General features: G+C 46.6%; 1 protein-coding gene across 1 annotated transcript in view; it reads left to right on the forward strand.

Annotated features, from left to right (window-relative positions):
* The window catches only part of nnt (nicotinamide nucleotide transhydrogenase), a 59,368-nt gene extending 39,083 nt beyond the window's left edge, over positions 1–20,285 (forward strand). The window contains exons 16-22 of the mRNA XM_063012014.1: positions 2,774–2,934; positions 5,972–6,151; positions 6,686–6,845; positions 10,756–10,837; positions 14,180–14,298; positions 14,386–14,501; positions 19,273–20,285. Coding sequence (XP_062868084.1) covers positions 2,774–2,934; positions 5,972–6,151; positions 6,686–6,845; positions 10,756–10,837; positions 14,180–14,298; positions 14,386–14,501; positions 19,273–19,413 — 959 coding nt within the window. The 3' untranslated portion in view covers positions 19,414–20,285. The remainder of the gene's footprint in view (positions 1–2,773; positions 2,935–5,971; positions 6,152–6,685; positions 6,846–10,755; positions 10,838–14,179; positions 14,299–14,385; positions 14,502–19,272) is intronic.
* The last annotated feature ends 4,164 nt before the right edge of the window (positions 20,286–24,449 follow it).

Consider the following 24,449-nt stretch of genomic DNA (forward strand, 5'->3'; position numbering starts at 1 on the left):
GTAGAGACTTCAGAAGAGGCTTCCTTCTGGGGTGACAGCCATGCAGACCAATTTGATGTAGTGTGCGGCGTATGGTCTGAGCACTGACAGGCTGACCCCCCACCTTTTCAATCTCTGCAGCAATGCTGACAGCACTCCTGCGCCTATCTTTCAAAGACAGCAGTTGGATGTGACGCTGAGCACGTGCACTCAGCTTCTTTGGACGACCAACGCGAGGTCTGTTCTGAGTGGACCCTGCTCTTTTAAAACGCTGGATGATCTTGGCCACTGTGCTGCAGCTTAGTTTCAGGGTGTTGGCAATCTTCTTGTAGCCTTGGCCATCTTCATGTAGTGCAACAATTCGTCTTTTAAGATCCTCAGAGAGTTCTTTGCCATGAGGTGCCATGTTGGAACTTTCAGTGACCAGTATGAGAGAGTGTGAGAGCTGTACTACTAAATTGAACACACCTGCTCCCTATGCACACCTGAGACCTAGTAACACTAACAAATCACATGACATTTTGGAGGGAAAATTACAAGCAGTGCTCAATTTGGACATTTAGGGGTGTAGTCTCTTAGGGGTGTACTCACTTTTGTTGCCGGTGGTTTAGACATTAATGGCTGTATATTGAGTTATTTTGAGGGAAGAATAAATTTACACTGTTATATAAGCTGCACACAGACTACTTTTCATTGTGTCAAAGTGTCATTTTGTCAGTGTTGTCCCATGAAAAGATATACTTAAATATCTGCAGAAATGTGAGGGGTGTACTCACTTTTGTGATACACTGTATATCTGCATGGACAAAGGAACCATATATCTGCAGGGGGACTATATATATCTGCATGGACAAAGGAACCATATATCTGCAGGGGGACTATATATATCTGCAGGGACAAAGGAACCATATATCTGCAGGGGGACTATATACAGTGTATCACAAAAGTGAGTACACCCCTCACATTTCTGCAGATATTTAAGTATATCTTTTCATGGGACAACACTGACAAAATGACACTTTGACACAATGAAAAGTAGTCTGTGTGCAGCTTATATAACAGTGTAAATTTATTCTTCCCTTAAAATAACTCAATATACAGCCATTAATGTCTAAACCACCGGCAACAAAAGTGAGTACACCCCTTAGTGAAAGTTCCTGAAGTGTCAATATTTTGTGTGGCCACCATTATTTCCCAGAACTGCCTTAACTCTCCTGGGCATGGAGTTTACCAGAGCTTCACAGGTTGCCACTGAAATGCTTTTCCACTCCTCCATGACGACATCACGGAGCTGGCGGATATTCGAGACTTTGCGCTCCTCCACCTTCCGCTTGAGGATGCCCCAAAGATGTTCTATTGGGTTTAGGTCTGGAGACATGCTTGGCCAGTCCATCACCTTTACCCTCAGCCTCTTCAATAAAGCAGTGGTCGTCTTAGAGGTGTGTTTGGGGTCATTATCATGCTGGAACACTGCCCTGCGACCCAGTTTCCGGAGGGAGGGGATCATGCTCTGCTTCAGTATTTCACAGTACATATTGGAGTTAATGTGTCCCTCAATGAAATGTAACTCCCCAACACCTGCTGCACTCATGCAGTCCCAGACCATGGCATTCCCACCACCATGCTTGACTGTAGGCATGACACACTTATCTTTGTACTCCTCACCTGATTGCCGCCACACATGCTTGAGACCATCTGAACCAAACAAATTAATCTTGGTCTCATCAGACCATAGGACATGGTTCCAGTAATCCATGTCCTTTGTTGACATGTCTTCAGCAAACTGTTTGCGGGCTTTCTTGTGTAGAGACTTCAGAAGAGGCTTCCTTCTGGGGTGACAGCCATGCAGACCAATTTGATGTAGTGTGCGGCGTATGGTCTGAGCACTGACAGGCTGACCCCCCACCTTTTCAATCTCTGCAGCAATGCTGACAGCACTCCTGCGCCTAGCTTTCAAAGACAGCAGTTGGATGTGACGCTGAGCACGTGCACTCAGCTTCTTTGGACGACCAACGCAAGGTCTATTCTGAGTGGACCCTGCTCTTTTAAAACGCTGGATGATCTTGGCCACTGTGCTGCAGCTCAGTTTCAGGGTGTTGGCAATCTTCTTGTAGCCTTGGCCATCTTCATGTAGCGCAACAATTCGTCTTTTAAGATCCTCAGAGAGTTCTTTGCCATGAGGTGCCATGTTGGAACTTTCAGTGACCAGTATGAGAGAGTGTGAGAGCTGTACTACTAAATTGAACACACCTGCTCCCTATGCACACCTGAGACCTAGTAACACTAACAAATCACATGACATTTTGGAGGGAAAATGACAAGCAGTGCTCAATTTGGACATTTAGGGGTGTAGTCTCTTAGGGGTGTACTCACTTTTGTTGCCGGTGGTTTAGACATTAATGGCTGTATATTGAGTTATTTTGAGGGAAGAATAAATTTACACTGTTATATAAGCTGCACACAGACTACTTTTCATTGTGTCAAAGTGTCATTTTGTCAGTGTTGTCCCATGAAAAGATATACTTAAATATCTGCAGAAATGTGAGGGGTGTACTCACTTTTGTGATACACTGTATATCTGCAGGGACAAAGGAACCATATATCTGCAGGGGGACTATATATCTGCAGGGGGACCCTATATATCTGCAGGGGGACTATATATATCTGCAGGGGGACCCTATATCTGCAGGGACCTTATATCAGCCTCCTGGCACCGTTTTCCTGTTTCGGATTTGTCTGACCGGTCCTGCTCTCCTCGTACGTCCACCATTAAAGCTTTCTTCCCTGCCTGCAGGACTTCTGAACTCGACCCCGCTGATGCTCCCGGGTCGTCACGTCCTGAACGCCTCGCTCATGGCAGCCAGCGTGGGGGGCATCGTGCCCTACATGCTTGACCCCAGCTACACCATGGGCATCACCTGCCTGGGCTCGGTTTCCGCCCTGTCGGCCATCATGGTAAGTCTGCTTCAGAGCTTTTGGCCGGGCGCTTGTTGACGTTTAGAGCTTCGAGTTCGTGCTGAGGAATAAAATAGCCGAATAAATCGGACTGGAACTGCGCATGTGAACTTTCTGTTGGCTAACGGGGTAAAAGTGAACTGACCTGTTGCTTTAATCCTCCTATCATGGCCTTGTATAGCGTTCCAAAGGAATAACTCCTAAAATAAAAATAAATTTTTATTTATTTATTTTTTTATTGCATGTAAAGTCCACTGAATCTCAGCGTGAAATGATGCCCGCTTTAGGCTAAACGACTGTAATGAAATTTCACAGAGAGGCCGAGCGTTTCAGCTCCACTAAATCCGAGTTCCTTACCATGTGTAAATAATCACGGTCATGATATACATGAGAAACAAATGCTATATAATTATATATATCAGTGTACACACCTGCACATCACCTGAAGGGACAGACGATATCATGCAAAGGTCAGGTATATGGTGCACGTATGGGTGAGTGATCTCGTGTTAAGCGTTAAGAGGGACTTCTTAAGAGGGATCAGGACCAGATCGTCATGGCCAGATGACCGGGTCAAAGTACGACATAAGAACGAATTGGCACAGATTTCTTCAGACATACTTCAGAGTCTTGTGAGAAGCCTTCTTTGTTTTCTCATGGACAGGAGTCCAAATACTTTGGACTATACGGAGTATCTTCTAGACATCAAGGGGTCCAAGGAAGGATGGTGCCAGATCTGACAAAGCATACCACAGTGTGCCAATCTCCTGTTCCAGCATGAGCGAGCCCAATAAAGACACCGAGCTTCCTCATCCGCACTTAACAGCTCTGGGACGAACCAGAACATTAGTCGTCAGTCCCAAGGCACACTTTAAAGTCTTGTAAGAATAGGCCATTGCAATGTACAGCTTGTGAGGGATGTTAGTTGGGTGGTTTTAATGTTTTGGCTCATCAGTGTAAGATCCAGAGCTATGGTAACCATAACAATATAAAAGCAAGTGCGGTATAGGTATTGGCAGCTGAGAATACTGGTACCCTAATGTTACTCTTGCCCCTTCTCCACTGCATGGCACCTTATGGTACAGAACTGACCAAGGACCAAGCTTTACTGGAGTGATACGATAAAACCTGTTCGAAAACGATATCATCCTGTTGTTCCTGTGGTGTATTTGCTCTCGGCGTCTGGTAAAGAAGTGGATACCACATTATTAGGGCCCCAAAAATCCCAGATTTCCCAGATTTTTAAAGAAAAGAGTCATTAAATTGCACTCATAAATTGAATGACGGAGTAAATAAAAGCTGCGATACACAGCACAGCTACATTAATAGTTGAATGTAAACCTAGAACATCCAGCAGCGGCTTTAGACTTCCACATCTTGGACGTTTTGACTAAGCGATCACTAACTGAATTGCCGTAGGATTGCCAGGACGCCTCATAGTGCAGATATACCAGTAAACGTGAGACACTTGAACGCTACATGGATGAAAAATGTTAAATCACTAAACGCAAACCTTAAATTTTGAATTTCGTAGCAAATTGCATATTATGCCCGTGAATTAGGTAGAGTTATAGTTATAAGGTACAATGGAACCAATGGAAAAGTGGAAAACCAGGTTCAGTTCAGCAGAATCAAACCATGAACATGTGAGCAAATCCGTGTTTTTGGTAGCATGTGGTTTTGGTTGCTTGATCTTGAGAAGGATCAGGATTGCATACTACATACTACACTCAGTACTGCATACTCTACACAGTTTATAGTGCATACTGCGTTCAGTGTGTACTGCATACTACACACAGTACACACTGTACACTGTATACTGCATACTGCACCCAGTATATACTGCATACTGAACTTAGTACATACTGCATACTACACTCAGTACATACTGCATACTACACTCAGTACATACTGCATACTACACACAGTACACACTGTATACTGCATACTGCACCCAGTATATACTGCATACTGAACTTAGTACATACTGCATACTACACAGTACATACTGCATACTCTACACTCAGTACATACTGCATACTCTACACAGTTTATAGTGCATACTGCATCCAGTATATACTGCATACTAAACTTAGTACATACTGCATACTACACTCAGTACATACTGCATACTCTACACAGTTTATAGTGCATACTGCACCCAGTATATACTGCATACTGAACTTAGTACATACTGCATACTACACTCAGTACATACTGCATACTCTACACAGTTAATAGTGCATACTGCACCCAGTATTTACTGCATACTGAACTTAGTACATACTGCATACTACACTCAGTACATACTGCATACTCTACAGTTTATAGTGCATACTGCATTCAGTGTATACTGCATACTACACACAGTACACACTGTATCCTGCACACTGTACACTGTATACTACATAATGCACTTAGTGCATACTGCACCCAGTATATACTGCATACTCTACACAGTTTATAGTGCATACTGCACCCAGTATATACTGCATACTGAACTTAGTACATACTGCATACTACACTCAGTACATACTGCATACTCTACACAGTTTATAGTGCATACTGCACTAAGTATATGCTGCATACTCTACACAGTACACACTGTATACTGCACACTGTACACTGTATACTACATAATGCACTTAGTACATACTGCACCCAGTATACACTGCATACTCTACACAGTTTATAGTGCATACTGCATACTGAATTTAGTACATACTGCATACTACACTCAGTACATACTGCATACTCTACACAGTTTATAGTGCATACTGCACTAAGTATATGCTGCATACTCTACACAGTACACACTGTATACTGCACACGGTACACTGTATACTACATACCGCACTTAGTACATACTGCATGCTGCTCCCAGTATATACTGCACATTGAACTTGATACATACTGCATACTACACTCAGTACATACTGCATGCTACATACTGCACTCAGTATATACTGCGTACTTGTCCCAGTAGTGCTAATGGGTGGAGTTTACAGCGGGATTCCCTCTTTGTTTCCTCTTACAGGGGGTGACGTTGACCGCTGCTATCGGTGGAGCGGACATGCCGGTGGTGATCACCGTGCTGAACAGTTATTCCGGCTGGGCTCTGTGTGCCGAGGGCTTCCTGCTCAACAACAACCTGCTGACCATCGTGGGCGCCCTGATCGGCTCGTCGGGAGCCATCCTGTCCTACATCATGTGTGTGGTGAGTCTGCAATCGCTGCCACGTGTTATCGGTATGTATGGTGAGTATGTAGACGTGTTATAAATGCTGATATCGGGTGTTTCAGCAGAACTCGGCTGGTTTGTGGTGGGAACTCCCGACATATTTATCCATAGCCATTAGCCATTGTTGCTGGTATATACCAATCGGTACTGCACACGTGTCGGAGGGGTGAAGCTCTGCAGCAACAGTGATCAGGGATTCGGATATGACTAGATTGGGAGGATAATTGAAGGGAAAATGCATTAAAAATACAAAACGATCTGAAGTAAACCTGTGTGTTATGTGGTTTGGGATACAGCACCTAGAATTTCGGTGCTGATCAGTAAGAAGATGCCAGTTCTGCCAGCGTTTTATACCGGCAGCCAATTGGCGTATAGTTTGAAATATTAGCAAATAGAATTCCCGTCGTACAGTTCTGTCTAGCAATATAGATATCAGTGCACGTCCTTCCCACCAGAGGGCGCTCTCTCTGCTGCATACGTGAATTCACCGTCTTCGTTCTCCCTCGTACAGGCCATGAACCGATCGCTGGCTAACGTCATCCTGGGCGGCTACGGCACCTCCTCCACCGGCACGGGCAAACCGATGGAGATCACCGGCACCCACACCGAGGTAAACGCGGACCAGACTGTGGAGATGATCAAGGAGGCCCAGAATATCATCATCGTCCCAGGTGACTCCCGGGGAGCGGTACGGGTGGGAGTCAAGGGTCTCCAATTTAAACCTAAGCAGAACCATGAGTTTTTGGAGTGTTTAACTAACCCTGACCGGGGCCCCTATTGCGTCAGCGGCAATTTTAAAGCACGCGGGATGCACCTCTCCCAGAGCGAGGCCGGGGCCGGTGCTGGGGGTGGTCGGGGAGGCTGGGGTTTCGTTTTCGTGTGGGATTTTACTGTCGAGGCGATGGATGCGCATTAGAGGCATGGGCTTCGTGATGTCATCCTCTTAATAGCGTTGCAAGGCCGCCGCACTGTGCATGTAATGTAAACAAAAGTCCAACTGTGCCGATTGTAAAAGGGTGTCATGGTCTCCTAAAGCAAATCCTAAACTAAGTGTTGTGGCTAAACTTGGCTGTGTTTTAAATTGCATACTGCACTCAGTACATACTGCATACTGCACTTAGTATGTACTGTATACTACACTCAGTATATACTGCACTCAGTATATACTGCAAACTGCACTCAGTATATACTGCAAACTACACTCAGTACATACTGCATACTGCACTCAGTACATACTGTATACTGCACTTTGTACATACTGCACTCAGTACATACTGTATACTACACTTTGTACATACTGCACTCAGTACATACTGTATACTACACTCAGTGCATACTGCATTCAGTATATACTGTATACTGCATACTTCACTCAGTACGTACTGTATAATGCACTTACTACATAAAGCATACTGCACTCTGTACATACTGTATACTACACTCTGTACATACTGTATACTACACTCTGTACATACTGCACTCAGTACATACTGTATACTACACTCAGTACATACTGTATACTACACTTTGTACATACTGCACTCAGTACATACTGTATACTACACTCAGTGCATACTGCACTCAGTATATACTGCATACTGCACTCAGTATATACTGGATACTGCACTCAGTATATACTGGATACTGCATACTTCACTCAGTACGTACTGTATACTACACTCTGTACATACTGCACTCAGTACATACTGTATACTACACTCAGTACATACTGTATACTACACTTTGTACATACTGTATACTACACTCAGTACATACTGCACTCAGTGTATACTGCATACTTCACTCAGTACGTACTGTTTAATGCACTTACTACATAAAGCATACTGCATTCAGTGCATACTGTATACTGCACTCGTTATGTACTGCGCACTGCACTCAGTATATACTGTATAATGCACTTACTACATAAAGCATACTGCACTCTGTACATACTGTACACCACATTTACATTTGTGGCATTCACTCACTACACTCAGTATATACTGCATACTGCACTCTGCACATACTGCATATTGCACTCAGTACATACTGCACCTAGTATATACTGCATACTACACTTAGTGCATACTGTATACTGCATACTGCACTCAGTACAATTGGCATACTGCACTCAGTATATACTGTATACTACACTCAGTGTATATACTGCATACTACACTCAGTACATACTGCATACTGCACTCAGTATATACTGCATACTACACTCAGTACATACTGCACTCAGTACATACTGCATACTGCACTCAGTACATACTGCATACTTCACCTAGTATATACTGCATACTACACCCAGTACATACTACACTCAGTACATACTGTATACTGCATACTACACTCAGTATGTACCCGCATACTCTACAGTTTATAGTGCATACTGCGCTCAGTATGTACTGCATACTACACACAGTACACGCTGTGTACTGCACACGGTACATCCTACATACTGTGTACTGCCCCCAGTACATACTGCATACTACACTCATACTACACAGTGTTGTTTTTTTTTTTATTTAACGACTGTCCAGTACATCCATGGTCCTTTCAGTCGTTCAGAGTGTACCTAGCACAGCACTACGTTCAGCTAGCGTGAATATTAGATTACTGTCAGAACAAACGGACAGATTTCTGGTAAGCTGTCTCGTCCCAGCGTTCCCGGCTGCAGGTACCTGAATGTTCCCGTCTTATTTTAGAAGCGCTCGGGTCTGGTTTTGCGCGGGTGCCACGGCTACGCTTTGATTTTCACATTCCTCGTAATGGGAGCAGTCACGGTCGCGGTCGCTTCAGGTGATTGACACCTGTAAAAACACCGAAGCTTTTTTTTCCCGCCGGTTTAACACCGGATTTTTCTCAGCAGGATTATTTTCGTTGGGAGTAACGTCTGTTTTTAAAAAGGAACGCTGAAAAAGCTAGAAAACCATTAGCATCACGAGGGGATTGTCGACACGCAACACGCCGGGCCGAAGCACAGGCCTTGGCAGACGTTGTGACGGCGCGGTCACATCCCATCCGCGCCGAGTTCTTCATTCGCTTTTATTTTTAGCTTTTTCTCTTTGAGGTTTTCTCGCTCTCGGAACTGAACAAGGTTCGAAAATAATGAAGGTGGCTTCGGGATTCCTTTCACGGCCTGTTCGTAACCCTACGTCCTCGAGCGAGGACGAATAAACACGACGCGTCCCTCGGGTGCTCTCACGGGACGGCACGCGATACTCCGACGAAGAATCCGACGTGTTTTTGACCCTCTGCGTGGGCCAGATTAACCAATTATCTCGTCACTGGTGTGGAAACGCAGGGAAGCGGCCGACATGTTTGTTCTCAGTTAGAAAAATATATACTGTTTTTTTTCTGTCGGCGGGTTAGCGGTTCGTTTTGATGCTTAACGACTTGTGAGGACTTGGAGCTGCCTACGTTACGCGACTGGAACACATTTTAGGAGCAAAATGAACCTTTTTTTTAAAGGTTTGTTATTTACCGGGTCGATGTGAAGGTTGGAAATGTTCGTGACCTCCTAAGAACGGCGTAAAGAGGGCGTATTTTTATTTATACTGTGTTTATTTTAAATATTTAAGTTCTCTTTACATCAAACCCCCTCAGATACAGAGGTGGTGCTTTTTTACCCTGACCGACGAGGGTCGTACCTAAAACCCTACCCCCTCTGCACGAAGCAGGTTCACGCAGAGAGCCGTGCACTGCTCTCCGTTATTCACAATCTCTGTGCAGTGCCGTAACCGGCCAGCAGAGGCCGCAATTGCAGCATATATTGTCTGAGCAATCGAGGGTTAAGGGCCTTGATCAAGGGCCCAACAGTGGCAACCAAGCAGTGGTGGGGCTTGAACCAGCGACCTTTCGATTACTAGTCCAGTACCTTAACCACTAGGTGCCCGGCTGGACGGTAGCACAACTGTGATTCGAACTCGCTACAGCCTGTCTGTGGCCGAAATGGCTGAATATTGTACAGGGCAGTTGTAGCCTAATGGTTAAGGTACTGGACTAGTAATCGAAAGGTCGCTGGTTCAAGCCCCACCATTGCCAGGCAGCCACTGTTGGGCCCTTCAGCAAGGCCCTTCACTTTGAACTGCTTAGACAGTGTACAGTCACAGTACTTTAAGTCGCTTTGGATAAAAGCGTCCGCTAAATGCAGAACATGTAATTGTAGGTGTTTTTTTTTTTTGCCTTTTCTCCCAGTTTAGTCGTATCCCAGTACCCGATTGCATTACACTTCCTCTATACTCATGTTGACCTCCACTCTGATTGAGGAGAGCCGTAACTAACACGCGTGTGTGCAGTAGCTGAGGTGAGTTCATATGCGGATCAGCTTTGCGTACGGAGTCCCTTGACTCCTCTAGAGGGTGTAATTGAAGCAGATGTAAGAATCCCCTTTGACCAACAAGCCAATCGTTGTTTGCGTAGGCGCCCAGCCTGCCGGTAGCAGAGCTGAGATTCGATGCAAATATATATTAATAATGGGAATGAAAGGTCAAATAGCATATAAAAGGCCCCTCTGTCTTTTACTAATATGTGTGTGTGTGTGTGTGTGTGTGTGTGTGTGTGTGTGTGTTGCAGGTTATGGTCTGTGTGCTGCCAAGGCTCAGTACCCCATCGCTGACCTGGTCAAGTCACTGACCGAGCAGGGCAAGGATGTCAGGTACACACACACACACACAGTCACACACAGTCACTGCTCCATGTTAGCCTGGATCTTTCATGGTACATTATAATATAATTAAATTATTGTTAATGTTATTAAATTATTATAATAAAGTATGTGGACATTTCAGCGTGAGCCTGTTGGAAACATCGCACTCATCGACCTCTGTACAGTATCATAGTCTGGCTGGAACAGGAAAAGGGCCTTCCCCAAACTGTTCCTGCAAAGTTCTAAACATGTCGTTCCGTTTTAGATCTTTAAGACTCCTGTATGAGAGCGGACGTGCCTTTTTAAACGAGCGGTGGAGTCTCACGGGGAGCCGTATTGCGTACGGAGAGTCATGCTGCGCTCTTCACAGCCAGCAGAGGGCGCGTTCGAGGCTGCATCGAGCAACCGGTCCCTTCTAGATCGATGGCTCAGCTTGTGGTCTCGACAAGCTCACAGACGGGCGTCCGCATACTTTCGGCTGCGCCATGACGGCCGTCGGACGGCACGCGTGCGCGCTCCCTGATGAGTTCCAGGACGGCGGTACGGCTCGCCAACCTGCCGTGCCCTGGCGGTCAGCTGGCGTGCACGTTTACTTGCCGGAGAGCTCGACGCCGTGTCGTGTGGTTACGGTGAAGCGCCGTGCCCGTCAGCGTGCCCGCCGTGGTTTGCGGTTCGGCTTCTTTCAGCCTGAAAAGCAGATTGACGCGCGGTTAATCGCTTCGGTCGGACCTTGTACGTCCGTGAGCTTGGTTTTTCACCCGGTCGAGCGAGTGCTTTGCCACCACCGTGCCTCGGTGGCACCGCAGGGCCGGGGGAGCGCGGCAGGCCGGAAGCTCGTGTAATTTTCCTCCTCCGTTTGATCTGCAGGCCCGACAGCTGCTGCCTATTAGAGCATTCGCAGTTGATTAGAGAGGGAGATGGGTGGCCGAAGAGTGGACAGATTAGGTTAACGTTCCTGCCCCCCCCCTCTTCCCCAGATCCCCACGCTCTCCGGGATAATTGGCTGGGGGGTGTCGTCCTGTCGGGAGGGCCGCGGGTAGAGCGGCGCTCGCGTGTGCTCTTTCTGGTTGGGCTTTGCTTTGCCCATCCGATACACGAGCGCTCATGAAGAACATGTGGTTTTCGGAAACGTTCTACAAAGCTTTGAGGAACCGAGGAGTTCCTGCCTAAACGAGGAGCGGACGCTTTGTTCCTGACCCCTGGACCTGCCCGTAAAACCACACTGATGAATTTTAATTTTGTGAATTTGTCACACACACACACACACACACACCAGGAGCTTTAGTTAACGTTCTTTAGTTAAAAAAAAAAAAACATCCAGTGAGTGGCAGTTCTGCACAGATGTTCTTTGTTCTAATTAATTACTTCATGCCGTAAGCGGTGTGGGAATTTGTGCCCAGGCACTGACGTTATGGGTGGGTGGCACAGTGGCCTGAATTCGAACCCCTTGAGTTAAAGGGGACTGGCTGTGTCTCAGGGAGGGAGGGAGGGTCGGATGTAGAACTGTTTCCTCTGCTTTTTAGGTCGATAGCGACCCCTGCTGGCTGGTCGAGGCGACTGTTCATTCACAGATAGTAGCGGTATTCAATACTTCTGTTCTCGTCGAGCTTTAAAATGTAAAAACATCCAGTGAGTGGCAGTTCTGGACATACGTTCTATGTTCTAATTATTTACTTCATGCCATAACAGCCTACGCTCCTGTGGGAGAGCCTTTTCACAGCATTTTGGAGTGCGTTTGTGGGGATTTGTGCCCAGGCACTGATGTTAGGATGGGCGTTGGCCGTGGGGGTCCCTCCTCACCAAACCGACCGATCAAAGTCTTTACAGATCTCGAGCCGATTGGTTTTATAACACACCTGTCATCAGTGGGCGTGGCCGAATCACCTCTATAAACAGAACTGGGATGTTAATGACCCCCTCAGTGGACTGTCGGTTGGATTTTAATGCTATAAATGTAGCTGTGGGTGGGGGGGTGATGAGCGCAGCAGTAATTAAGGAACCAAGACCCAAATTCGGAGCTTGTGCCCTCCCCCCCCTGCAGCTGTGCTCCTGTAATCCCTCTCAGCCCTGGATGCTGATTGATTGATCCCACGCTTCAGACCTTGAGAGCGTCAACCGAAATACCGCCGCCCGTTGTCCTCCCTCTGTCCTTGAGTGACGGGTCAGTTTACGCAGACTCGGCGGATGGCTCTGCGCTCACGCTGATGTTTTTAGGACAAGTGTGGAACCCCAATTTCCAAAAAAGTTGGGTCGGTAGGAAAAATTTACATAAAACTAAAACATAAATCCATTTGGCCTGCTTTACATTATATTAGATTCTAAATGTAATCGGCATTTAGGAGATGCTTTTACCCAAAGCTACTTACAATTATGACTATACGCGACCAATTAAGTCAAGGGCCTTGGTCAGGGGCCCAACAGTTGTAATCTAGCAGTGGCGGGGCTTGCACCAGCAACCTTCTAATTACTAGTCCAGTATCATGACCTATTTCTCTACCACTGCGCTTTAATACACTCGTGTTGCACAGTGGTCTGAATTTGAAGACAAGACTGGCTGATGGACTACAGTCAGTAATTGTAGAACTACAAAGTGCTTCTATATGGTTAGTGGAGCTGATAAAATGGGCCGTGAGTGTAGAAACAAAGGAGGTGGTTTTAATGTGGTTTACACCTCAGCCAGCGCCTGCTGTTACAGACTTTCGTTCCCTTGAGAGGCAGTTTGGAACCCTGTAGTGAGTGTTGGAAGCCGGGAGAAAGTATCTCCACGCACTTATTGTTTAAGCGCACACGAGTCTCGTCCGTAGACGCCCACTGGGAGAACAATGGTCCTGATGAAGATGTGCTAAGCATAGATGTAAAGCACACCACGTCTGGACTCTGGAGCAGTACAAACACATGATCTGACGGTTATGAGATTTTCTATCTGGACAAATCCAGGTTAGGTGGAGGTCAGGAGAACTTGAATTACCTTGAGTACTTTTGGGATGAATTGAAATGCTGACTGTGAACCAGGCCAGAATCTCACCTATGCTCTCGAGGCTGAATCGATATGAGGGTCACACTTATGGCCGTGTGGCGCGTCTTCCGGGCCACGCGTTTCCTCCGTGCGCCTTGGGCTCTCTCGTCATCTGGGTTTTACGGTGCGGTCGGGTCATAAAGACTCCGGCGTCCCCCAGGGTCCGTTCCTCTTCCTCCGACCGTTTCCTCTCAGCGTGTCTTTACTGCCCCGCGGCTTTAGGAGCACGGTCAGATCCGGCGTGACCCCTCGTGACCCTGCGCTTTCCGGAGACGCCACGAAGGTCCGGGTGTCCTCCGTACCCCTTTTAAGTCGTCCCTTTGTTTGCCCCGTAGGTTCGGAATCCACCCTGTGGCCGGACGAATGCCCGGGCAGCTGAACGTCCTGCTGGCGGAGGCCGGGGTCCCGTACGATGTCGTGCTGGAGATGGACGAGATCAACCACGATTTCCCTGGTATGGTTCGGCTGTGTTAGTTTATATTTAGATGTTATTTTAAGTAGGAATGAATAACTTAACGTGCCGCGATCGTGCCGCTTCCAGAGACCGACCTGGTGCTGGTTATCGGCGCTAATGACACGGTGAACTCGGCCGCACAGGAGGATCCGAACTCCATCATCGCTGGAATGCCGGTCCTGGAGGTCTGGAAGTCCAAACAGGTGAGTGTAGCCCGATTTCAGAACTTAGGATCCGACAAGCGTGGTTATAAATAATGACCTCACACTTTTACTCATCATATTACAACGGATCAGAAAAGAAGAAACGCAGAGGTGTTAGAATATTACTCAACAGGCAGCGGTGCTCTCTCGGTGCAGCAAAAATCATACTGAAACTAGCAAAGCAAAACACCCACCCAAATGAATACCACCGCTTATTCCTAGAAACCAGAGAATGTTTCCCACACCATACGACAATCTACACAGACGGATCCGAAACTGAAACGAGAGTCACATCAGCAAACTACCAACACGGCATACAACTACCAAACTTCAGTTCCATATTCTCCGCAGAAGGCTACGCTCTATTATTAGCCCTAGAATATATCCAAACGAGCAACCTCAAAAAATTCCTCATTCTTACAGACTCAAAATCATGCCTAAAAGCCTTGGAACACCTTGACACAGACCACCCCATTATTTCCGAAATACTGAGACAAGATAAAGAATTACCGGAACAGGAATATAATGTCGTCTACTGCTGGATCCCAAGCCGTATTGGAATCCCAGGAAACGAACGAGCAGATCTGATCGCCAGAGCATCCAGAGACGCCTTTCCAAATATCTTCACATTCTTCAAAAACAAATGGCAGGACGAATGGGACAGTAAACCACAAAACAAACTGTACGAAATAGAGCCAAGAGTAGGACAGACCTGCACTAGAACGGACAGTCGAGTAAACCAAATCATCCTCACAAGATGCCGAATCGGACACAAGCATCTCCTCACTAGGGAAGATGCTCCAACCTGCCATCGATGTAAAGAGAGACTAACAATCAAACACATACTGATAGACTGCAAAACACTACACTCAGAAAGACTGAGGTTTTTTTAATGAAAACGAGACACGAAATGTGCTTAAATCTGCAGCACCAGGGAAAATAATGCATTTTTTAACATATTTAAATATAAAACATCTTTTATCATTTGTTTTAAATGACACAAAATGAAGAAACAACTTGAGTACCACCGTATAAATGACCCCAGTGTGTCGGTACGGCGTTAAAAACGAATCAATCGATCAATCTCTCGGTGCAGGTTCCAAGCCCTGATAGAGGAGGATTGTGCTCAAATACATGAGCAGCTGAAAGACGTAGATTTGAACGTGTTTGTTTGGTGCGTGTGATGATTCGTCACCGTTTATGGACCAACATCACTGCCTGCTGTGGGTCCTGCTGCGGGAACATTTGAACAAAACCGCAGTCCCTTGAACCCCCTCCGTGATCCAGGTGTAGATTGAAAAACGCTCGCATCCCAGGATGCCTCTGGTGGCTCTGACTCGGCGTCTCGGGAATGATGACGTCTCCGAGCTGGAACGTTCTCCAGACGCGGGCTGCTGCACAGACGTCTCTTCTTTGATAAATAGTCAGAAAATGCAGCTTACTAGACGTACGCTATGTGAGCAAAAGTATCAGGACGCCCCTTCTAATGACTGAATTCATGTGTTTGAGACAAGGTGTAATAAAGCGATCATATAAAGGAAATGATATGCTTCCAACTTGGCAGCATCAGTTTAGGGAAGGCCCCTGAGCAAGCTCTATAAAGACATGAAGAGAAGCTCGGTATAAAGAAACTCCAGTGGTCTGCACAGAGCCCTGAAATTAGTGCTCAGCCATACAAATGCTGTCATTTGTAGACTAAATGGGTACAAATTCCCACAGACGTACTTCAAAGTCTTGTGAGAATCCTTCTTAGAGGAGCGGCTGCTGTTCTAGCTGAAAAGATGACTTGGCCTTGTGCATGGTGAGCTCGGGATTGTGTGCAGCACAACACAACCGTACTTCTTGTCCTAGTCATGACTTCAGTAGTGTAAAGCACATCATTACCGGACTCCTGAGCAGTAGGAGGGATCGACCACACTTTAAATTGATAGAACCACTGATATCAGCCAGATATTAAAGTGTGGTCGATCCCTCCCAAAAAACCAAGCTCCTACTGCTCAGGAGTCCGGTAATGATGTGCTTTACACTACTGAAGTCATGACTTGGCCTCGTGCATGGTGATCTTGGGATTGTTGGATGCTTGTCTAGCCAGCTCACAGGCGAGCTGTTGTTGCTCCTAGATGTTCATTCACAGTTGCACAGAGTCGATGATTATGGAGCTGGCGCTGCTTTCCTGCTCGACTAGCTCTCACTCCATTAGACTTTCCACTGACATTTTGGAACATAACTGCTGGAATTTAGGCTCGTATCAGGTCTCTATTATACAGCAGATCAAGTATGTGCACATGTAGTCAGGAATGCCTCTAAATTGATAGAACCACTGATATCAGCCAGATATTAGAGGCATTCCTGACTACATGTGCACATACTTGATCTGCTGTATAATAGAGACCTGATACGAGCCTAAATTCCAGCAGTTATGTTCCAAAATGTTAATGGAAAGCCTCACCAGAGTGAAAAGTAGTCGAGCAGGAAAGCAGCGCCAGTCTTGAAGCAGTTTGAAGCGGCTCCATCCGAGATCTGATGGCCAGAGCCGGAGCGTCGTTAAAAGGCCGCGCCCGTTCGATTTCGGGCTCCCAGATGAGGTCATTACGTTCCAGCCATCTTTCAGCGTGTTGAGCAACTCTCCTCTCTGCTTCTAGTTATTCAGTTACTGACTGGTTCCTGCTTCCCAACAGATGCTCCCAATCAGCGCCGCCCTCGATCCGCGGCTTTCCCAGGAAGCGCTCGGCGCCGCTCCGCACCTCGCACGCTAATGACGGTTAATTCTCCTAAACGGCGGATACTTAAATAACCATTACACGCTGGGCGCTCGAGCTTCTCGTACTCGGATCTGTGGGAGACGTCGGACGCAGGTGCAGCACGGCTTAAACATATCCGCGTGACCCGACGTGACCTGAATCATCAGAATTGTGTTTCAGACTGATGGAACTGCTTTTTTTTCCCCTTACTGAATTTGGAAAACGGCTCAGTGAAAAGTCCCAGCGACACCGTCCACGCTACAGACGTTTTCTGTGTCGCCTCTTTGGTTTTGCACCGAAGCTACGGAGCTAAATAGGAACCGAAAGCGAGATCTCGACCAAAATCTTGATTTTTGACACGTCTGGTGCAGCATCTGCGCTGTTCTGGTCCAGATGTGTGTGACCGAGGGTGAAGATCCTGGGTGGGGTTGCATGACTTGATCTCATCAGCGTGTGAATCTGATCTGAATCTGCATCAGTGTGGAATAAGCGTCAGATCCAGGGTTACAGCTCCACATGTATCTGTGTTTATCTGGATTCTCCTCCCTGTTTCACTTTTAAACTTGTGTTACAGCTCCAGCTTCTGAGAAACGGTGAGAATCAGAATCAGCTTCTCCCAGAGTCTAAAACGCTTCTGGTTGAAAATAAAGCTTAACGTGGTTTAATGTAGTAAAAGAAGGAGACAGGAGCACTAAACTTCTCTTCATTATTACTGCTAATCACATTCCTCACTCGCTGTTTTACTCTACAATAAGTCGCTTTTACCGCCTCATATCAAACAGTTCGTCCCATTGGAGGAGCTTTGAAAAGGTCAGCAAACTGGCCTAAAGTTTAATCAGACACAGCGGCAAGCTAAGCAGCACCGCCACACTCATGCCACTAAGTGGCCCTCAGTTGCGACCGTTTCTCAATTTTCCTTTCCGCACCCCGATACCAACAACTGGGTTTGGTTTTCTCGACCATCAGCGTGACCCCTGAGGGAGCTGCTGCTTCATGTGTTCACACTCGAATCCAGGCTGAATCAGATGGTCAGTATGATAAAAATGTGTTATAGGGTCGAACTTTTAAACACAAATCTGGGCTCAGGTGGTGAATCAGGTCTAATGCCCTCGCCCACCATTGTGAAGATCTAGAGCTCTTTAGTTGGCCGTGCCTGTGAAAGGAAGGGCAACTGGGTTCCTCGTTGCTGAGGAACTGGACTCCTGGGTGCCCGAGGCAACCAAATGAGTGCTGGATGATTCATGGTGGGGCCCTGCGTGACTGAAAACATGTAGACAGCCCTACAAAACGTTAGCTCTGAATTATTCACCAAGACGTGTCCCGGATTCTAAGTGGCGCTAATGTTCCGCTTCCTTGTTGAAGCTTTGGGTGTCATTAGCTACGCGCTAATGGTTCTTCAAAACATATGGTTAATTTCTGGTTTGAGAACGGATCTTGGGGTCACCAGCTTTCTGAAATGAATTCAGGGTCCTAATCAGGTCCCGTGTGTGTGTGTGGAGTTTTACACTCTGCAGAATCTGCTAGCTCACTGGTCGAGACTAAATTAGCAAAACGCAGTTGTTTATGTTTCTAATGAAGCATAAAATAAATATAAATGGGCGCTCAGGTGGCGCAGTGGTAAAGTACGCTAGCCCACCAGAGTTGGGGTTTCGAATACATCGTATCGGATCTCGGCTCTGCCCTCCGACTGGGCTGGGCGGCTGCATGAACAACGATTGGCTGTTGTTCAGGGTTAGAGGGTAAAAAGTCGGATCTTAGGTCCTCATAACTGGTGCGACTGCGGCCCCTGCCGGCTGACCGATGGCGCCTGCGCAGGGCTGAGGAATAATGCTGATGGGGGCGTGGCCCTCCGTACACAGTGCCCGTCAAGTGTATTCGGGTGAAAAATGCAGCCTGTACTGACTGTACGTGCCGGAGGGGGCGCGTGTCGGTTGAGAGGCGTCCTCAGTCAATCAGGGTAACTGGACACGACTAGATTAGGGGATAAAAAAGATATATATATATAAACGAATGTGTTTTCTGTCTGGCAGGTCATCGTGATGAAGAGATCTCTGGGCGTGGGTTACGCCGCCGTGGACAACCCCATCTTCTACAAACCCAACACCTCCATGCTTTTAGGAGACGCCAAGAAGACGTGCGACGCCCTGGCCTCTAAAGTACGGGAAGCTTAATCGTAACGATAAAATCAATGGTTCCAGCCCGTACAGGAACGAGGCGTAGACGGGAGCTGTAGACCCTGTACAAACGTTTAGATGAAATAGCGACGGTGTAAAAGCTGACCACTCCTGACCACACTCCTTATTCCCTGCGTAACTAATCAGATTTAGGGTTTAGTTCTAGATTTATAGTTTTTTTCTCTCTCTGTGTGTGTGTGTGTGTTTAGTATTTGTGGGTTCTGCCTATAGAAGAAACAGCATCTCACACACACACTCAGTAGGACGATTCGTCGAGTAGTTTGTAGGTAGAAATGATCTGCACGGGAGCAGAATCGTGACTTTGAAGGAAGAATTAGCACTCATCACCCTTGTAATCCATAAAACTCGGCCGTAACCCGGCCGTAATCGCACGCTGGATTGTGCATGTCGCATTTTCTGCCGAATCGCTTCATGCATCGAACCTCTGCGTTTATTTACCCTTGTTAAAAAGTCATAAAATGAAATATGAGTGGATGGTGGAGGATGGCGGTCCTACCTCGAGTATTAACCCGACCAAAAGCACATCGATATCAGACGCAGCATTAAAGACCCGCAGTTTGTTTTTCTATTAAAATAATAAATAATGAAATAATAATTTGTGCCACGTTTCATTTCCAGCTTTTTTGCTTCCAAAGTGTGACGGTCAATTTTTTATTAAATCGGCAACAAGCAATAAAACAAGCTTAATAAATAAATAAATTGTGAAGTAAAGGGATTTTTTTGGGGGTGGTGGGGGATGAAGAAGTTCATTGTGCCACGGTCAGCGGACCGACGTACTGTAAAGTTTTTCCTCTGCTGTTTCTCATGGACGTTCACCCTCAATAAACGTTTCAATATATTAAACCTCACCTTTGTGTTCTGAACTTGCTTCTTCTTTTTGGAAATAGAGTTTCTATGTAAACAGCAGCCGCTCTTCTGAGAAGCTTCTCACAAGACTGAAGTATGTCTGTGGTAATTTGTGCCCGTTCAGTCAAAAAATGACAGCGTTTGTGTGGCTGGGCCGCTGGTTCGTAGAATAGACTGCCTTTATTTGGCATATATACATTTATACGTGAACAGTACAACAAAATTCTTGCTTCTTGATTCACATATCCCGGCTTGTTTGGAAGCTGGGGTCAGAGTTATAGGTACGTTATGATTATTAAATAAATGTACCTAATTTTGTTGGCGACCTGTGGTACCAGTAATTTGGAGCTGACTCCATGTAGATCAGTTAATTAATGTGTCGAAGTTTTTAGTTTTCTGGCCTCGGAATTTAGGTATGAAAGTGTGTTTTAAATGGTAAAACTTCAGGGTTTTGGAGGGTTGAATCTGATGAATAGATTTGGGGTTTGGGGGTAAATAAACAACTAATATGTTAAAAATGGTAAAATAATAAATTTCCTTATAACAAGCTCACATGAATGTCCCGACACTGAGATCTGGAGATCAGATCAGGGATCGGATCTTAGTGGTGCTGTCGGCCAGTCGGGTGTCTGCATGGACATGATTGGTCAAAACAGCCTAGCCTTGGTAGGTGCACTTGACTTGTCCGTGCGCTCTAAGTGCAGGTCACAAGCCCGGATAGAAATTTGAGGGGTGTGTCAGGAAGGGCATCCAGTGTAAAATCTGTACCGTCTGATACGAGGACCAGATCTGCTGTGCCATGTCCTCCCTGTTTTAGTCCGACTGCTCTCCTGTGCCCAAAAACCAAAGGCTGTGATAGCTCAATGGTTAAGTTACTGGACTAGTTATCGAAAGCCCCACCACTGCCAGGTTGCCACTGTTGGGCCCTTGAGCAAGGTCCTTAACCCTTAATTGCTTAGACTGTATACTGTCACAGTACTGTAAGTCTGTTCTCCCCGTGTCCACGTGGGTTTCCTCCGGGAGCGCCGGTTTCCTCCCACAGTCCAAAAACATGCAGTCAGGGTAATCGGAGACACTGAATTGCCCTATAGGTGAATGGGTGTGTGTGTGTATCTGCCCTGTGTTGGACTGGCGCCCCGTCCAGGGTGTTACTGTGTGCCTTGCGCCCATTGAAAAGCTATGATAGGCTCCAGCAACCCTGATTGGATAAGCGGTTAAGAATGCGAGTGAATGTAGTAAATGTAGAGCTTTGGGATGGTCAATCAGAAGATTGCAGCCACTGTTGGGCCCTCGAGCAAGGCCCTAACTCCAGGTGCTGCTCCAGGGGTGCCGTACTATGTTAAGCTGGCATATGTTGAAAAAAAATAATGTCACTGGCCTGTACACGTGTATCTGTAAGATCATTAGTTTAAGCCCTAACACTGCCAAGTTGGCACTGTTGGACTCCTGAGCAAGGCCCTTAATCCTCAATCGCTCACAATTGTAAGTCACATTGGATAAAGGGCGTCTGCTGAATACTGTAAAAGTAAAACCAGGTCCTGTAATTATTATTTATTTATTTATTTATCAGGTGTGATGAGGTTTTAGCATGAATCTCAGAGTTTTGTTGGCATTTAATGGTACTTTTTGATGATGATGGGATGTCCAAGCCAGACCTGTTCCTCCTTTGATTGACGGGGTGCAGATTCGTGCAGCAACTGTTTAAAATGTCGTAGAAGGCCTCATCAGATCAGCGAAAGCCGTTTTAGAAATGTGTGTGGGAATGTGCGTCCACATACTTCACGGTCAGTAATCAGGCTCGACCTGCGAGCGCATCCATCGCTATCTCCCGACCTGCGTGCTGATGTGCACAAGTGGCTCTGATTAGCCATTGTGAGCTTCGCCGCTTAATTAGCTGACGCGTCGGCGGCGCTTTCTCGCCCGTATGTGCCGGAGATGGGGGGGTGAAGATGCCGGCCGGGATCGCATGAGATTATCATGAGGGCTCTTTCACTTCTGCAACAAGTGCCACTCAGACGTGATGGTATCTTCGTGCTGGCTGCTACAGTGAGTGGGTGCGGCGAGGGTTTCGCGGGCAGGCTTCGCACCGCGGCCCCGGTTTTAATCACATATCGAATTCGTGGTGTTTTGTCACTGCTACTCGTTTCAAACCCAAACAGACGTGGTTTTATTTAACGGGACGTTTCTCCTCACGCTTCCAGCCCTGATTATTACAGTCAAAAGTATTCACTCGTCTGCCTTCACACACACATGAACTTGAGTGACTCCCATTCTTGATCCACAGGGTTTAATATGACGTCGGCCACTCTTTGCAGCTTCAACTCTTCTGGGAAGGCTTTCCACAAGGTTTAGGAGTGTGTTTATGGGAATTTTTGACCGTTCTTCCAGAAGCGCATTTGTGAGGTCAGATACTGATGTCGGACGAGAAGGCCTGGCTCACAGTCTCCGCTCTAATTCATCCCGAAGGTGTTCTATCTATCGGGTTGAGGTCAGGACTCAGTGCAGGCCAGTCAAGTTCTTCCACACCAAACTGGCTCATCCACGTCTTTATGGACCTTGTGCTTGGTGCACTGGTGCGCAGTCATGTTGGAACAGGAATCCCCAAACTGTTCCCACAAAGTCGGGAGCATGAAATCGTCCAAAATCTCTCGGTATGCTGAAGCATTAAGAGTTCCTTTCACTGGAACTAAGGGGCCGAGCCCAACTCCTGAACTCTGCACCATCCGAGCGCCCACCCAAACCACCTCTTGTTTGTAGCCTCACAAGGCTCTTCGCCCTTCAGATGTCTTTGGAAAATTTACTTTAGTTGGCCATGATCAGGACTGGAATCAAGCTGTGTATTTACGTGAACTTGTTATTTATTTATTTTTATTTTTTTTCCTCCTTTTCGACAGATTTGACACAAGCAAAATGCACTAAAGGAACAAATTGTCAGGAAAACGCTGGAGTAATGCTTATAGTCCTCATGGGTGGGGGGGCGAGGTGTTGAGATCTCGAGCCCTGCTATCCGCCCGCCGAGCGCCTACACGGAAACACGACTGGCTGGGTGTCTCTGCGGGGTGGAACAACGGCTGAAACGGGGTTCCTCATTGATGGAGCAATTGCAGCTTACGTTTACATTTACGATTTTGGCATTTAGCAGACGCTTTTATCCAAAGCGACTTACAGTACTGTGACAGTATCAATTGTCTAAGCAATTGAGGGTTAAGGGCCTTGCTCAAGGGCCCGACTGTGGCAACCTGGCAATGACTAGTCCAGTACCTCAACCACTAGGCTATAAATGCCCTACAACAGCTTCGGCTGACCAGTCGGGGCGTGCATGACGCCACCCCTCGCAGGTGAAAAGAAGTGATTGGCGGATGCCCGCATGAGGTTGGTGTACGACAGCCTTGACCCTCTTCGATCAGGGCCGGGGTGGTAGCTACAGCGAAAGAGAGAGCTTTCGTTAAATAATAAGCTCTGTATTGTGTAAAAAGAGGGGGAAAAAACTATAAAGAATTGATTATAAAATTAAAAAGTCGTATTTATGATGCAACATGACCACACCAGAGCTTTTTTTTGGGAGGGGGTCCAAACTTCAGCGCAACTGAGGTTCTGAAGAGGACTGTTTATGTAACGAATCCCAGACTGGGACTGAACACGCCCGATCAGCAGTACAGGAACGTTATTGCTCCTAAAGGAGGTCGAGGTTTGGGGGGTTTTTCGTCCTGATGGGGATTTTGGAGCTCGTCTCTGCAGCTCCTCTTCTCAAGTGTTCAGATCTGTTCACTAAGATTGATAAAACAACATCAAAGCGTCTGATAATCCCGAATCTGATAAAGGAATTTCCCCACGTTGATTCTTTCTGACCTGTTTCGAAGCCCTAAATCCATAGAGCGATTACAAATTGAGCCTTTTATCGTCCCGGCCGCCGTGTTCAAACACCGATCAGATCTCGGGACGTCCCGTTTCAGACTCAGACCTTTTTAAAGTGACGGCTGTGCTGTTGTTTCCTATGGAGTGTGGTGGTGCTGCTTAGCTTGACCCAGTTTGCTGTTTGCTGACCTTCTCAAATCTTCTCCAATGAGTAGAACTGTTTGATATGAGGCGGTAAAAGTGACTTATTGTAGTAAAACAGCGAGTGAGGAATGTGATTAGTGGAGGAACTTATGAGCAGTAATGATGAA

The sequence above is a fragment of the Trichomycterus rosablanca genome, chromosome 16 (genome assembly GCF_030014385.1).
Source record: "Trichomycterus rosablanca isolate fTriRos1 chromosome 16, fTriRos1.hap1, whole genome shotgun sequence".
NCBI classification, from domain to species: domain Eukaryota; kingdom Metazoa; phylum Chordata; class Actinopteri; order Siluriformes; family Trichomycteridae; genus Trichomycterus; species Trichomycterus rosablanca.